Source organism: Atractosteus spatula, chromosome 8 (assembly GCF_055471065.1).
Source record: "Atractosteus spatula isolate fAtrSpa1 chromosome 8, fAtrSpa1.hap1, whole genome shotgun sequence".
Lineage (NCBI taxonomy): Eukaryota > Metazoa > Chordata > Actinopteri > Semionotiformes > Lepisosteidae > Atractosteus > Atractosteus spatula.
Genome location: NC_142713.1, coordinates 28325781 through 28343148, shown reverse-complemented (window position 1 = coordinate 28343148; position 17368 = coordinate 28325781). Strand labels below are relative to the sequence as shown.

Genomic DNA, 17368 nt, shown 5'->3' with positions numbered 1-17368 from the left:
TCCCATCTACTTTTTAAATTTAAAAATAGGATAAAGGAGTATGGGTATGTTTCTTTCGGCACTGCCCATATAGGATTTACTCACTTCTTCCACTACTGAAGTACAGCACCCATCTGGGTAGCATGTAGCAGTGGCTTGGCCCCAATAGCCCCACTGCACAGCAAATGAATGGGACAGCTGTGGGATTATTGTACTGGTTGCATTAAGGGGAAAATTTGGGAGAGGTCCTGCTTATGCCTTGTTCAGATAGTATTGTGGAATCCTTAAGAAGCAAGCAGCTGTGAACTGGGTCTTACCCAAAGGAATTTGCCTTCTAAAGCCCTGTTGTAGTGCTGTACTGTGAGATTGGTTTGGAATGAATAATAGGATCCAATAGGATTTGTCATTGGTACCTACACTAACAGTTTCTGACTTGCCGAACTGCCCACATTCAGGTTCAGTGAATTGTAACTGGTCCTCGGCAGAAGGAAAAGAAGCCCATTATGGTGCTGTCTGAAGCAGTGTCCCTGCTACCTCCATACATTGATCAGCTAATTGGAACTGTCCAGTCAGAAATACCAGCAAGCAAGTTGCGGAGAGATAAAGTCTAAATGACTCGAGATAATTTAAAGACCTAAGTCACCAGTTATAATAATTATCAGGGGCTGCGGAGCTGTGCTGGAATGCATATAGTGTTCCCCCAAGACCAGGGTTGGGAACTACATGGCTAAAATGCGGTAAATCTGCTGACACGTATTAAAATGGACAAATCTAATAAACGTACTATGTAGCTTTTTATTACTGTAATAAGCGTTAATATCTTTTTATATTACTATTCTGTGCTATATCTTCCATAGTCGGTCTTTAAACGATACAATAGGAAGTTTTATTTTAAAAAAGACTACAGCGAATTAACAAGGAATTACATATGTAAACAAAAAATACGTAATGTACTGAATGGCTTCTAGAGGATTCTTCCGTGAGCCAAAATTTAATCTTTCTCAGATTACTGAACAGCAAGGGACAATGACGTTTACCCGGTGAAAGAAACGAGGGGAACAAAAGTAGCGGAACCTTTTTTGCCATTGCGCTTGACGTACCGGATTACTTATAAGGAGGACCTTACGGACTATTGTTGTGGATTTTTGGTAATGGTGGATGGCCCTATGTGGGGGGGGGGGGGTTTATGGCACGCTTTTTAACGCAGTGTGTTGAAGCAGACCTCAGCCACCACTCCAAAGGGCTGTTTATAAGGAGGTAGACGCCCTCTAAAACAATATTATTTTTTATAATACTATGTTTAAGAGGATGGCTGAATTTGGTCCAGATTCCGGAGGGCGGGTAAAGGTAAGACGATGCTGTGTCCTTCCTGTAGTACAATGACGTTTGGGTTTGGGAGTAACAGAGGATGAGATAATTAATGCCAATTGTGTCGTTTTCTTGATAGCAGTTATTGAATCTGTGCGGGAAAGCTGCTTCCCTCTGTTAAACGTTAATGTTCATAGACGGGGAAAACTAGGATAAAACACGATCAGGGATCTGGCTCCACAGCGCTTCATACGCAGAACAGTTTATGAGCACCGAGTTACGATTAAACACATGGTAGATCAAAATAACTAATTACATTAAGGTAGGTTGGTTTAACGCTTTTCATTCCTGTGAATCGAACTGTGTGTTATAAAAACACTAAAAATCTTTATCCCGTATTTTCTACCGTCATTCTCTCTTATTTTATAGGGAGTAACAATCGTTAAACCGATAGTTTATGGGAATGTGGCTCGGTATTTTGGAAAGAAACGAGAAGAAGATGGACATACTCACCAGTGGACGGTGTACGTGAAGCCTTACAGGAATGAGGTAAGGCATTGAAAGTGTCATTTAATAAAAATAGTTAAGTCCAAGCAGGACTGCTGGAAATTACAACTGGATTTCTTCAAGCGAAATGCTTATGTCCTCTATTGCAATCTGTCATTTGCCATAAAAAATATTTGTTTTATGAAGAAACAGCTGTGTTTTGTGCACTTATTTATTGGTCCTTTGAGAAGCCAAGGCTGCAGCAAGACCAGACTTGTTGCTCATGTCATGTCTTGCAATTCTGTTACCCTACGAGGGCTGTCTTACTAATCTATGAGCCAAAGATGTGAAATATAAGAATTAAATACTGCTGGGGTTCTGAGACATGCTTTTGGTTTTGATTGCAGGATATGTCTGCTTATGTAAAGAAGATCCAATTCAAGCTGCATGAGAGTTATGGAAACCCACTAAGAGGTACCATCAGAATTGCATCTTGGTTTGCCACTGCTGTGTGCTAGCAAATGAGCACTTTCATTTGAAGTGTTAAGTGCCCTGACACCCCTTTTGCCCAATTGTCAAGAAGTACCGTGTGTAGCCTGTATTGCACATCACAAGATAGTTGTCAACCTGGCCTGCCAGTGCAATGTGCATCAAAAGTGTCATGTTACCACAGACATGACGACAAGTTAGATAAACTCAATTTTTTTTAAATTGAGACTGTGTTGCTGATGCTTCTGGTATGATGTTGTTGTCAGACCTCAAAGCAACTCAAGTTCCTGGCTGCAGCAGATTAAATGTTTTTTCAAAGATTACTTTGTAACATGTTAAGGAATATGGACCCTTAAGGCAACTAATGTCTTTTTATTTCCATTTTCTAAAGAGTCTCAACTGAAATGTCCGAGCTTAATTGTAGGGAAATAAGTAATGAATTCAATTTGCTTACCCTCTAGAGAAATCTAATGATGCATGGGAATCTGCGCTCCAAATGTGAGATAGATATTTTAAAAAAGCACAATTCCTTACATATTTCTCCCTGAATATGCATTTTTAAAATGTGATCTTGCTGCAAAAATGTGGTCTCACTAATAAAAGAAAAAAGTTTTATATTGGGGGAGGTATAAAACTATATATATGGTATAAAAATAAAGTGATATCTACAGTACACTCCTGTGCAGTGATTGCGGTAGTACAGATACTGAATTTTTGTTTCTGACCAACAGTTACTAAATTCTCATTACAGTTGTCACCAAACCGCCATACGAAATCACAGAGACTGGCTGGGGTGAATTTGAAATCATTATAAAGATATTCTTCATCGATCCCAATGAGAGGCCGGTGAGTGTCAGAACAGGGGATTTTACTTCCTGTTTTTTTAAATAGTGCACTGTGTCTGAAGTTTGGTATTTTATCAAATTAGCACTTAGTCACTACACTAATGGAGTATCAAAGCACAGTGTGGGTCAGTAATAGTATCAGTCAAAATGAAATCTCAAAATTCGGTATGTGGAACATGGCAGAAGTGCAGGAGAGAAGCAGAATATGACAGCAGGAGTTTAGACAGTGTATGTGTGGCAGAGGTGTATTGTTGGTGGGAGAAAATGAGGTGGGGACATAAATCATTATAGCTGTTGGAAGTTTTTAGGGTGCTGTGAGGCTGTCACCTGATTCCCTTCTGCGCTAACAAAACAGTTTTCTGGAATTGTTTCAGGTGGACGAATAAATCGCAAAGTGAAAACGCAAACAAGTGAAGCTCTTTTTGTATTGCGTGACTGCAGCGTCTTTCTTTAAACAGCGTGGTTCATTTTAAAATTTCTTCAGCAGTTGTTGCCTAAGTTCATGGGTGTTTGGGATGTTTTGTATTTCTGTGCAGACCTCTGTCCAAGACCCTGATCATATATGGGGTGTCTTCCCATCCCTGCAGTTCAGTTCTGCGTTAAGTATTATGGGTTCAAGATGATTGTATACATGACAGAATGCTGGGGTGTACTTTTGAGAACACTGTACATATCCATAAAAATGTATTGAGTCCTCGTGGGGAGCTTGAAACTATGGAGATTAATATATTTCGTAATGATCATTTTAATACATTTTTTTGGATAGGTTTCTAAAGATATTTGTGAAAGAGGGCGTTCAGCATTAAGAATCAATCATAAAGGAGTTTACCTGTATGAAGACCCACGTTTCTTAGGTTTACAGCTGTACAGCTTGCTTTATACACATGAAAGTAACTGTTGTGCTCTATTCGCCCAGGTCACCCTCTATCACTTACTGAAGCTCTTCCAGTCTGACTCAAGTGCTATGCCGAAGAAGACTGTGGTTTCGGAGTTCTACGATGAAATGGTAAGACTGCCGTCTGCTTTCCTTGTAGTGTCGCTGAAATACATTTCTGTTCATTGCTCTTTTATCCAAACCAGATTGTTGGTGACGTCCGTATCTCCAAAATAGTTAGCTGCAGCTGTGTGTTTTGAAAAGTACGATTGTGGGCTTCCCCTGCTCTGTGTATAAAGTGCACTGTTTTCCACTTGTCCACAATCCTGTAGTTTGGCACACAGAAGAGGCGTTGATGCCGTTGTGACTTTCAGGAGTCTGGTTGTGCTCTGAACAATTATGAAGCAGTTCTTGACCTTGAAACCGGTGTCTGGGTGTCAGATCTTTCAGGATCCAACAGCCATGATGCAGCAGCTGCTGACAACCTCAAGACAGCTGACTCTGGGAGCCTACAAACACGAGACTGAGTGTGAGTTGGGGCGTGGTGGAGGGAGTGGGGTCCATGAGGGTGAGAAATGAGGGTGGAACTCTGTGCCCATGAATGATGGGCTGTAAGTGAAAGAGATGGGTTTTCTTTCTTTTCTTCCCTGAAAAAAAATTGAAGAAACTCAATCCTGGCCTCTTTGGAAGACTTCTCAAGCTTTATTTTTAAGGGAACACTGCAGGCTGCCAGTTTTGAAGAGGACCAAGGGTCATGAGGGTGACAATTAATTTCCCTTTGATTTGAGCTCATGGCCTGAACTGATGTTTTTCAACATTCCCATTCTGCTTAACTGCAATTCATTTCCTATTAGCTTTACCAAGCGCCAACAGAAACATCACATATAAGTACAACTAAGCAACATTTTAGCAGGTGCACTGAACAGACATGACCTAGGTAAATTCATCAAGCTGTGTATCATTTGTGTCAACACAGTTGTCCAACAGGAGGGCTACTGGTAAAAAAAGGTCCATTAGCGTTAGTGGCCACCGCTACATATACATGCTATGATTGTGATGCATGCTTAACACCATGGCGCACATGCTGTCCTGTGGGATTTGGTCCCATTACTCTCGTAGCACCTGGACAATTGTGTCTGTTCTCTAATTTCTGTCATTCCAACTCAGAGCACAGACAATCAGTGGGGCTCAAGTCTGGGGCATAGAGCATCATGGCATAGCCTTCACATTCTTGTCTTTCAAGAAACCACTGTAACAGAAGCAGCATGAGGACCTGTGTTGTCCCCCTGGAGTGCCAACACACCAGGATGAGCCCACAGCAAGGACAGCTTAGTGAGGTCCCAGGACCTGATCAGTGTTGTGCTCTGGAGTGAGCCTGCTACTCCCTGCAAATAGAGTTTGGTGGGGATTGCACACTCCTGCCCAGGCTATCAGTCTTGAACCTGCTCAAGCATCGTGGGCAGATGTCTTGAGTCCCCAGGCTGTAACCCGTGATGCCTTGTCACAGGTTAGAAATCACTGGCTGTGAACAAATCAGACAAAGTGCAATAGTGGGTTGACTTGGTCCCACCTCTACATGCTGTTGATAATTGAGACATATTGGTTTCTTTTTGTTTCTTACTTGATGATTACCAGACTTGACATTTTACAGGCTGAATGCAGAAGCAACTTGAGTGTATCTTAGCTATGAATGATCAGTTAAACAAAGTTATTGATGAAAACTTTTATTATCCAAAATCCAGGTGCATTTTCTAAAGTTGTGCATAAATATTGTGATAGTTTTCTCCAGATGCTCTGCATATAAGTGAGCTGATCAGGAAATGAGTTACCCACCACATGGCTTAGTGCTGACTTGTGACTAAGACAGACTGAAGAAGCATTTGGAGAGCCGAGTGTCTCTGCTAGAAAATGGAATGAGTGCTTTTGTTTTCAAATTCATCCTGACTTAACGTTCTGTGATTTTTGTTTTTTTGGAGTGGTCTGAGTTGTGTCTTGGCATCCCACTGTGTCTTTCAGTTGCGGAGCTGGAGATGAAGACCAAGGAGAAACTGGAGGCAGCCAAAAAGAAGACAAGTGTGGAGATCACCGAGCTGAAGGAGAGGCTGAAAGCAAGCAGAGAGACTATCAACTTCTTGAAGAGCGAGATTCGCAAGCTGGAGGAGGAGGACCAAGTCAAAGACACCTGAGCGCAGGTCCCCATGCAGAGTGGCACTGAAGTGAAACCCACCCTGGAGTGGTCTCCATCTCTGTCTGTTTAGAAACATCCTGGGAAGACTTCACGCCTCTGCATTCAGCTCTTTGGGAACAGCCTGTTCCCCCAAGTTCTTAAACAAGTTCCCACTCCTCCCCTGTCATGCACATGGCCGACTTCTCTAACCTCTTTGAAGATGTTCTCCCATTCCAAAGGCCAAAGTGGTCTTGAAACACTCGTTTGAACTCCAGTGGCATTTTGGAGGCACATGAAAACTCCCTGGAGGATGTGGTTGTTTGTTCAGTCACATCGGTTTATGTTGAACTACAGTCATGAAAAGTGCCACGAAGTTTGCATGAAGTTTTAAAAGGCTTTTTTTTTTTTAATAAGGCTCAACTTTTTTCCCTCATGGTCATTTTTATTTGTAAAAAACATTATATATTTGTTTTATTTGGTGGGATTGTGGTGCTTTGTCATTGTGAATCGCAAGAATGACAACTCCCAAGAATGCTTTTGATAAACATAAATTTCCCTGTGTGATATTTTTATATATTTTTAAAAGGTTTAGATTTAAACAGATTTGAGTATTAAATTTCTAGAAAATCAAAGGGATAAAATGTTGTAGAATGGTATCCGTGCTTGTCCACAGTTGGACACAGAAGTAAAATTATCGCTTTATTTTTCAGACATCAGGCACCAAGTACCACAAGTTGGGAAAAGGAGTGACTTGTAGATCCCTGTAAACTACAAACTTTTTTATTTGAGTTTTTTTATCCAGTGGAAGTTTCAATAGGATATTCAGTGTTAGTGAATTAAGCCTTCCAGGCTTTGAGGTGATTATTTTCCATGTGCTTAACTGAGGTCTTCAGTCTGTCGAAGCAGAGGTTCTTGGCTGTAGTCTTGCAGAGCATCTATCTTCATTAAAACTCTGTTTTTCAAAGGGAACTGCAGTCCCAATTTCTCTGACCAGTTATTAAATTCAATGACGTCAATGCAAAATTTGTAAAAACAATAATAACTACAAAATCGTGAACTTTGTGAATGTACTGAAAGCTGCCGTGTTGCAAACTCACTCCCTCAGGTGGTGAGACCGCTGGTTCGCACGAATTACAATGTGAAGCCGACCTTCCTGCTCACTAGTCACTGTAATGAGTATTGTAATGTATGAGCAAATAAGTACAGGTTGTGCAGCAGACATTTTACTGCAGAAATCAAGCAAGGTGATCTGCAAGCAGAGTTAAAAATTAAGTAGTGTTTGTCTTGAAGGCGAGAGCAGTATTTCTGTTGGAATAAAAGATATGTATTCACAAGCCTGATTCTTTGAAGTGTATTGTGATGAGGCCGCTTCATGGACGTTTGGTTGTCTCGTTTTGAATTGGGGAATATGTTGCTATTCGTGCCTGGAAATTTTGTGATGTAAAACCCCCAATTTACAAGTTACTGTGTGTACATTTTACTTTGAGTTTTGTTTTGAACTACACTCATCAGTGTTGATTCTTTCTAAACCCGAAATATAAACATAGCATTGCAGTTCCCTTTTAAAGAACCCAATTGAACTGATTATTGGTCTCATTCCAGCAGTTTTACAGCTTCTTTGAGCCCTGCAGGTGTGCCTGATTGAAAGAAACTTATACAATGGGCTAGTCCATGATTCTGCCGGACAGGAGTCTGCCACCCGTGCTGTTACAACATGAGGTCAGTGATGCTTTGTGGCCCATATCTGCCCTAGAAAAAGGGATGGCATTAAAATACCCTGGTAGGGTGTTTTGCCAAGTTATGAATGTCTTCTCCCCTGTTCACCTTTACTAAAATTCCGGAGCATTGCTACATGTTGGGGCTTTGGGGTTAGTATAAACCATCTCTTCAAAACTGCCCCATTCGTCAGTGCTGGAACCTGTCATATGGAACCAAAATATACTCTTCAATGTTCAAAAGCCCAGAGGCCTTGGCTCTTCAGTAATTTACAAGTGTTCCTGGTTTTTAGAAATTGGTGACCAGGTGAACTGGATCTCTGCAGGACCGGGATTGGAGACCCGTGATTCCCCTGTTTGCTATATTTATAACGGACAGGGTCATAGTGCTGCCTGAGTATTGACAGATGAGAGCAAAGATCTATTCTTGTTTGTAGAGCAAACTCAACTGCATTCTGCAATGTCACAGTATTCTGAGTCATAAGTGGTAGCTGCAGTGAAGACTGACTTATGGGGTTGTTTTCATCTGACACGCACTCTGAACGTGGCAGCCCACATCTCTGGCACCAGCCCAGGACCTGGCTGAAACAAGGTAGTGAGTTAGGAAGAAAGTGCTGCCTTCTGTCTGTGGGCAAGTACTGTACTGGATACGTAGCGCTCGATCAGACCCATGAAAATCAGTGCAACATGCACAAAGCTGGCAAGAGCACATTCCATCCTGCAAATGATTAAAGTCTTCTGCACCATAGAAACAATTATATGCATGTTATTTAAGCAACACGGTTTCTTCATCTATGATAGGCAAGAACGAGGACACAAAAGCAATAAGGTTTGGATTTCAAATTTAGTTTCAGAAGGCAAGGACGAAAGTGACCCTTTTAAAGTGTTTAGTGGTAGTACAGTGTTGAAACATCCCTCAATACCCAATCATAGTTCATTTTAGCCTCCTTCCTATCGACGGTTCCTCTACATGATCTATAAGCCCAGATTGCTCAGTATATGTGTGCAAGTTGAAGAACAGATTTACACCTCTGCACAGAGAAGCAAGAGGCGCCCTTCAGAAAAAAGGAAAAAATCCTGAACATCAACAATTCAGCCGCACTCCAGTGACATAAATTGTAGAAACAGATTACCGTTTTCTGAATAATTCTCTACATTTAAGCTCATACCTGATTGCTTAGCATGGTTGATCAGTACGAGTAAGAGAGACTCCCTGGGTGAATTGGGTCCCTGTAAAAAAATACTGGTGCTGGTGGTCCAGAAGATGGCGCTCTTCTCTCTGGAACAGACTTTCCAAACCTGTCCCTATATGATGACTGGGGACCCTGTTCTTTGTGTGAAGTCTTATCTACTGCATTTGACCGTCTGGTGCGTGAAGCTACCGAGCTTGACAAGCTTGGTCTGTGATCTGTAATCCTGATGCAGTGTTCCAAAGTTTTCTTCTCAAGATTATTTACTTAAACCCAGGTCCTGACTTATCCTTACCTCCTGTAAGGTACTGTAAGAGTAAGAATGTTAACCTGGTGTCCTGGAAAAATTCCACTTTGGGGTGTGTTCACTCTGGCCTCCCTAAAATGGCCCCATCAACCCCATTGGTGAAGTAGGTTCTTCCCTTGCTACCTGGTGTGCTGTGTAGCGGGGCTGCTGGCGCAGGGTGACTGATGTGTGGGGGTGTTGTGCTTTAGTTGAGGGTTTAATTGATTCCCCTCTTGCCTTTCCCTTGGAGGGGAGAAGTGCAATTATAACTGCAAGCAAGAACTTGGACTTTCCAGACCTCGCAGTGGATTCTATTTCATTCCTGTCATTATTTTAACACATTTTATCAGCTTGAGACAATGCTCAAGGTCAGTCGGCCTCTTTGTGGTACCACAACTCCAAAGTAGCTGGTGCTTGGCAGTGCCATTGGGCTGCGGTTCTCCAAGCGGGGGGCACGGACGTTTCAGCGCTGTCCATGTCCCCCCTGAATGTTGAGTAAGGAAGCCACTGCCTGCAGCCCTCTGGCATGTGGGTAAGTATCTTGTTTCTTGTGCAAGGCGTAAGAAAAATTCTGCAACAAAAGAAAACAGACGTTAGCTCATTGCTTCCATATCGTCATGTTTGTTTTAACGAGTAATTGTGGTATTGTCTGAACCTACCCAGGCTTTTAGTTTCGTAGTACACACTTTCTTCACAACTTCCCGTACAGATATACTTTGTATCTACAGAGCCAAAGACCAAGAAGGATTTGTTCTCCAGTGCGAACTGTGAAATACGGACTATAGACTGCGAAACCATTTAACAGTCCTTTTTTTGTGGCTGTATTTTTTGAAATTTTGATTGTCGTTTTATTTTTTTACATCTTATTTCGTTGAGCTTTTTTTTTCTTAGTTGTGTGAATACGTTTGTGTTTGGAGTGCAAAAAAAAAAGAGAGAAACTTGCAGTAACTAGGCAACAAGCAAACCCAAACAGGACTTGTGGAAATATGGTTATGAAAAAAGGATTTGTATTGCTTAGAAATGAAGCTTGCCTAAGACGGATTGAGGCAGAATTGGTTTTATGTTATGATATTTAAACATAAACACAGTATGTCACAGAATATTTTTGCTAATGGGATTACAGCGTTTATGATGTTTTCTTCAAATCTACTGTAATTACTGTAAAGGCATCATTTGGTTTGCAGATAAATTCGTTTATTGAGTGATTCACTAGGAATTGCAACTTGCAATTTAGATATTAATGTATTGATACAGAAGTTCAGCAGGAGTGTCCAAAAAGAGAAATTATGATGAAATGAAATGATCAAATTAGCACCAAATGAGAATAATCAATATTAACATTTTGCAAAGCAATGAATTAAGTTCCAAAACCCAAAATATTACATTCAGCAGGACACAGAAGTATAAAAGTACAGTCTTGAGTTACTTAAAAGCTGCATTTGTGGTTGTACAGAAAGCTGTGATTTTTTTTTTCCTTTTTATTAGTGAAGCCAAAGTCTGTACAGTTTTATTTATTTGTCTTATGCATCAAGTTACCAGGCTTAATAGTTTTGGTCGGGGATGTGCAATCTCAGTCCACCATACCAAAGATTTATTTTCATCAAAGACTTTATGAGACCAGTTATTTACTTAATTACAGTGGGCTAACGTGCATACTTACTATGTAAAGAGAGGCTGTGAAACATACATCACCATTGCTCTCTAAGGCTTCAGTTTCAGGGTATAGGTTAAGGAGGCTTGGATTTTGCTTAACACACCTGCCCTGGGCAAGCTTTTCCACACTTATTTTCCCCAAAATAGTACTCTATTTTACTGTTGACACTGTCCATAATATACTTCACAGTCTCATAGCCAGGCATTTCTCCTATGCAATTAGTCTTGTAGAGAGAAATGCCAAACCAATTTGAGAAATGTACTGACCTAGAGCCAGGGCTGTCCAATGCTTTCTCATTTTCATTCCAGTTGATCTTGCAATTATGTCATCAAGGCCCTTAATCCAAGTGACAGCCTTCTCATTAGCAAACTTTAAAAATGGTGTTGGCTCCCAGCAAAATCTGCAGTGTGGGTTTTTTCCCACTAAATTAAAATCTGAATCTACTGTACGTGAAAACAGTGGAATATGTCGCATTAGCAAATGACTAGTTGAGTGAAGGCTGGAATGCCGCTCGTCTTAGCTTGACTGAGTCCTATAGGATAAAGGGGACCCCAGGAAATCGAGTTGATAAACTCCTATAGTGCTTCAGGTTTTCATGCAATGCACACGTTGTGCCACTAGGGGGAGGAAGAAAGCACCGTTTTACTGGTTAGCCCGCTGTTAAAAAGATAAACTCAACTTAAACGAGAAGGTTTAATTTTTAGAGCAGACGTGTTGACTGTTTTATGTTCAATTTGAATTGGGCAGTTGTTTTTCGACCGTTTTATCCTGCAGTTTCTGTCCTTTCCGTGAGTCTGGAATGGAAAGGTGAAGGAGGGGTAAACACCAACCATCCCATAAATACCCTGTTCCACATAGTTTGGGGGGGGCAGAGAGAAATCAATCAATAAATCGAATCTTTCTTCAGTTATGTGTTGTTTTTTTTAATTTTCCATTGATTGATTTTAAAAATAATATCAAATCACACAAATTGTATTACACAGATGCCAATTGTAGAATAAAAATTAGCTCTTTGGTCTGTCAAATCTTTGCAACACCTGTCTTGGAGCTTTTCATTCTGCCTTGTGTTCAAAGTTTGCAGCACCAGTGTGACGTTACTAACTTTGAGCAGGCACTCAGATGTATATATGTACTGTATTAGATTGAACACCCCTTCAGCAGAGGCTTCTGGTTAAGACTTCAGAAAGAGATGTCCGTGGCTGTCTACTTTGACTTTATGGTGTGAATGAGAAGCCTTAAGAAAATTCAATCTCCTGTAGCATCATGATTGGACAAAGAGCTCATTAATATTCGTACCAATAATTTTCTGCGATTGGCCCTTCGCTCACACCCTGATTCCATTGAATGTTCATTATTACAATTGGAGTAATCAGATTTGGTGAAAATAAAGCACATACAATATTAAAAAGTTTTCTGGACGGAGTCTCTACACTCTAATTTCCCTAAAATACTCTCCATCCACTAGTTTAGCTTTGCTGTATATCGAATGCTGATCTACTATTGATCTGATATTCTTCTGTGTTAATTGTTACGCTGACTAATATTTAGCATCTGCAAATTTAAAACATTTGATTTATAACGCAAAATGTGTTATACGACATTACACTGAAAGATTACAAAACATTATTCTTGCTACAAAACATGATTCTTGCTGTTTAGGATTAAATTTGGATACTTATGTGCTCTCAGAAAGCTTAGACTGTAGTCCACAAGAGTCTAGAAGGAATGCTGAAGTCCTAAAAAAAAAAAAATTAGTCTCTTCATCTGGGCAAAAGCAGCTGTGAAAATACTCAGGAGAGATGATTTTGCATACATTATACTGTATGTTTTCAGTGGTGGATTTGAAATTGAATATTTGTGGCTTGCTAAAGCTCTGAAACGTTCTAAATATGAATCCGATCACAGCACAACACCAACCTTTGATTTTGCAAAAAGCATACAGATTAACTTTAAAGCAGATTCAATGCCGGAATTATAGTTACTTTTGCCTTCGAAGAAAGGTTGCAATTAAACTGCAGCCATGGTGTAATCTATATACAAGGCTGGCGTACGTGTGTCTATGAAACAAGCTTTTATTCAATTTCATCTGTTTGTTTTTCCATCCTAGCTCTAGTTCTCATCATTCCTAGTGGAAACTGTGACCTATTTTATTTCTGAAACAGTAGTTGCAAACTAAAAATCCTTTTTCCGACCGTATTAACATTCATAACTCTTTCCAGTTCTGAATCCGTTCTCCTTAACCTTTATTGACGCAGAACTCCCGTATTTTTTTCTTTCTTAAAGGAAGAGCCAGGAGATGCATAATGTTAGTGTTGTATTTTAAAAAGAAACTCTCATTGTATGAAAATGGTGGTTCTCAACTGCACCTCAATAATAGTGGGACTTTAGCCTAATTTGACCATTTAGGGATTTCCAAACAAAGAAGGAAAGAAAGTCACATTGAGATTCAAAGCTGGATTCATCACAAATAGGGAAATACTGACAGATACCAGATGCCTTCGTCCATCCCAACTTTTCTTTATTGATCCAGCTTTACATTTATGCTTTCATTACGTTTCACACATTTTACGAATGTTTTGTAATGAGCCTCAGGTAACGTACTTGGTGTTTTCGATTTTAAGAAATATTTCTTATCTTATTAACTTACTAAAACCGAATTCAGCCAGCATTTGTGAAGGATAAGACATACTTTGATACAATCAACCCAGTGCATTTCTTCAGAAGTGACAGTGAAACATGAAATATAGGAAAAAAAGATTGCATTTCCAAGCCTTTAACTGCGCTAATGGATGAATAGCAGTAGTTTAATTCAAAGACTACTATTTCTGCTGTTAAATTGAGACCAGAAAGTATACTAATGAACTAAACTGATCTCTGAGAAGTTTCCATTTAGAGGTTCACTTGAGAAATTTACACTTCCATAAAAATATTACATTCTGCACCTAGGTATGGAAGACAATGGAATATTAATGATTTGGTAGTGTTTTATCACTGGTTTATCACACCACAATATGTAATATTTGTTTAATGTATTTTTTCAATATGTTTAATTATTGTGTTGTGGATATACATTGCTCTGGGTGAAGACAAGCAATACAATTTAAAATAAAATATACTATTACATGTTGCTTGGAAAATGGCATTAATGCTTTAATTTTTTCAGTGGTTCAGTTTCTGTTTAAAGAAGGGCAATATTTATTTAATGCCAAATACATTTCAGAATTGAAAATAAAAACACAAAACTTCAAACATTTTAAATTTTGCCCATTTCTACCCCCGAGAAATATCCACTCCTACACTCAAGCCAGCTGTAATGTGACCTTTTTTAGTGTCGGTCAAAATCTGGATATTTTACAGTCTATCAGAAAGAATGGATAAGAAAAAGGAAAAGAAGTGAATACTCAATACAATAGCTTTAAGTCAATATTGTGGTAATGTCAAAGGAAACAATACATTTAATACATCAATACATTTTGTGTGCCTTAAGCCAATTCCTTGCAAAACGTCAGATATACAGTGAAATCGTACTTGCAAGTCTGCACAACTGTTGTGAACACCAAATTTAATTAGTATTATGATAACAGAACAGAAAAAATCCCTCCAGGCCCACTGCTATTATTCCTGAAGGTTTTAAAATCTGCTAAGCATGAACGAGTGGAGGAGGCAGGGGTTTCTAAAGTGCCCTTCAAATGTATTGGGACAGCAAAATCAAAACTATTATTTCTACTTTACAGTCAAGCAATTTGTGCTTCTGGTCATGAGATAATTATGAAAGAAAAGTGCAATATAGTATACATTTATTTTTGCACAATTCCGTGCATGCATTTGATCATTTTAGAACAAAAACATACTTTGTGTACGAACCAGTGATTTCAAATTACCATTGGTATTGGGACACACCCTCTTTAAATAAAGATCAGAGTGTAAAAGTCCAGTATTTGGTTGTATATCTCTTTGATTTAATAACTGCATGAAGCCCGTGACCCATTGAATTTACCAAACTCTTCGTGCAATCATTTGAGATGCTTTGCTGCGAGCACTTTGAGTTCTTGCCTATTCTAAGGGTGTTTTAACGAACGATTTTTCTTAAGCAGGTAAAGCACATGCTGAATTGGATTAAAATCTGGTGATTTACTTGGCCAGTCTAAGATTTTGCACTTTTTTTCTCCTGGTGACCTCCTTGGGGCACTGGCAATGTATTTTATGTCACTGACAAACGGCATGATGAAGCCCCACCCAATATGTAGGGAAGTGTTTTCTTTTACGTAAGCAGATAAAATATTTCTGTAAACTTCAGAATTCATTCTGCCTCAGCCATCATTAGTTACATCATCAAAAAAGACCTGTGATCAGCTCCAGAGGTGGCCACGCATACCCAGGCCAGGCTATGCTTCACAGATGGTGGTCTTCTTATAGATCAACTGCAGTTCCTTTTGTCCCCACGATTTTTACTTTTCCATCACTTGGCCTCACCTATCCTTAAAACACTGTTCCAACAAGTCTTCTGTCTCATCTTTGTACTTCTAAGCAAGTTGTAAATCGCGGAGGTTATGTCCCGACTGACCTGGGTATTCTTAACATTACCCTCAGACACTCTTAGGGAGCTAACTGCCTTTGTCACTACCAGCCTCTCAAGGTTTGCTTTAAACAAAGTATTGCCACCGTCACCTGGGCTGATAATAGTAGCTCATCATTATTTTTTTGGTCAAGCTGGTCTGAGGTCGACACTAAAGTGACCTGGAAGGACAACAATTTATTTTCGGTGAACAAGAATTATGATAGCAAGATTGCGTTTCTTCTGAAGAGAAATGCAGTTGCTTCCTCCTGGGAATAAGAGTTCACAAGCGGTGGCAAAAGAGGCAGGCGAACCATAGCCAGAGGCTACAGGGACAAAGGGTCATGAAGGGACTTCTGAGAGTCTTGCCGCAAAGTTCTACATCCCTAGAGAAGGTCGCGCCACCTTCTTAATGTTCAAAATGTCTAAAGTGATAAATGTAGGAGGTGGCTCCCGCCTTGCAGCTAGTCAGAGGTCCTCCACTGACGCCCTATTATAGATGGCCCAGCGTGAAGAGGTGGCCCCAGCAGAGTGAGCCCTCAGGACTGCCTGCGTGGACCTCCACAATGCAATGGCTTGCTGGTTCTTGGAGAATGCAGGACCCCGGTTCACATCCACAGAGTGCACAAAAGAGTGCACAGATCTTATAAAAGGTGTAGCCTGGCACATACAAATGTAGAGTGCCATTATTGGAAATGCAGATGGACTAACAGCGAGCACAGCTCAGAGGGTGAAAGCGTCTTCTGGAAGGTCGACAGTATCTTAGGCACGGAGGACGGGCTAAGCAGAAGTGTGGCTGAGCTGTGGTCAGGATAGGGTTACGATTTTAACACAGGCATTTTTAGTAAATGTCACGGACAGGTCACAGGAAAATAACACCCTAATCATGGAGATGTACTCACATAAGACAGTTTTTGCTACATCAATATGGATGCTTTAAATATCACTTTTAATAACAGATATAATTTTGACTACTAATTAATTGTAGAGTGTAAAATGACCATTTACTCATAGTACTTTCTGGAGATGATCTGACATGACCTGGCAGCTATGGTGCTGTTTTTTTCAATCAGCTTTTTGTACTAATGTTGTCTAAGTTATGTAGTGGAATGTCAGCAGTGCAGAAAGCCTCTGTAAGTCAGTAAACATCTGTCCCACAATACAACAAGTCAGCTTTCTCACTCCTTTTCGTCCTCTGGTTTGTTATCTGCGGTCAAGTCAAGGCCTTGCGCCTTATGTTCATGCAAAGCGCTCTTCACATGCTTGCCACAGCGTTGGTTTTCTCTTGTAATCTGTGCATTGCAAGCAGCCCAAAACAGCCATCTGCCACTTACAGGAATCGCCCCCTTTGGGTAACTCTTACTTCTCTCCTCGGCAGTCGCAGTCGCAGTCGCACGTCGCTGTACTTGGCATTGCCATCTTTTTCCCCTACGAGCTGATGCACCCTGGGCCAATGGAATGGCCAGAGAGAGGGAGCACCACCCCCCAGATGAAACATGCTGGGAAGCTGGGACAATGCCAGGACACCAGGACTCCAGGGAGGTCTTACAGTAAAACGTGGTGGGTGATGGTGGGTGTGGTGGGTGATGTCACATGGCCTTGTGCAGGAATAGGGTTGGGCGGCAAGTACAACACCGCAGGTCCTCTTTCTAAGATGGAGGCATGTTACATACTTTTAACATAAGATACACTGATTTAAATTCTAAGCTTTTAACTATATATCCTTGACATTTTCCTTGACTTTTTATTGCTTCTCCATATTGTCTAGATGTGAATGATGCGTCATCATATACAACCTTTTCAAGCTCAGCATTTCCCCT

General features: G+C 40.4%; 1 protein-coding gene across 1 annotated transcript; it reads left to right on the top strand.

Moving 5' to 3' along the window:
• Positions 1–1092: 1092 nt before the first annotated feature.
• On the top strand, positions 1093–7479 carry yeats4 (YEATS domain containing 4). The gene is made up of 7 exons (XM_088923626.1): positions 1093–1326; positions 1717–1836; positions 2181–2247; positions 3014–3108; positions 4024–4113; positions 4423–4510; positions 5998–7479. Exons 1-7 carry the CDS (start codon positions 1276–1278, stop codon positions 6165–6167), a joined length of 681 nt encoding a protein of 226 aa, XP_088779752.1. The 5' UTR covers positions 1093–1275; the 3' UTR covers positions 6168–7479.
• Positions 7480–17368: the final 9889 nt, after the last annotated feature.

Coding starts and splice junctions, on each gene's coding strand:
- yeats4 (XM_088923626.1), top strand. CDS start 1,276: ATGTTTAAGAGGATGGCTGAATTTGGTCCAGATTCCGGAGGGCGGGTA. Junction 1,327..1,716: donor ATTCCGGAGGGCGGGTAAAG/GTAAGACGATGC, acceptor CTTATTTTATAG/GGAGTAACAATCGTTAAACC. Junction 4,114..4,422: donor CGGAGTTCTACGATGAAATG/GTAAGACTGCCG, acceptor TCTGGGTGTCAG/ATCTTTCAGGATCCAACAGC.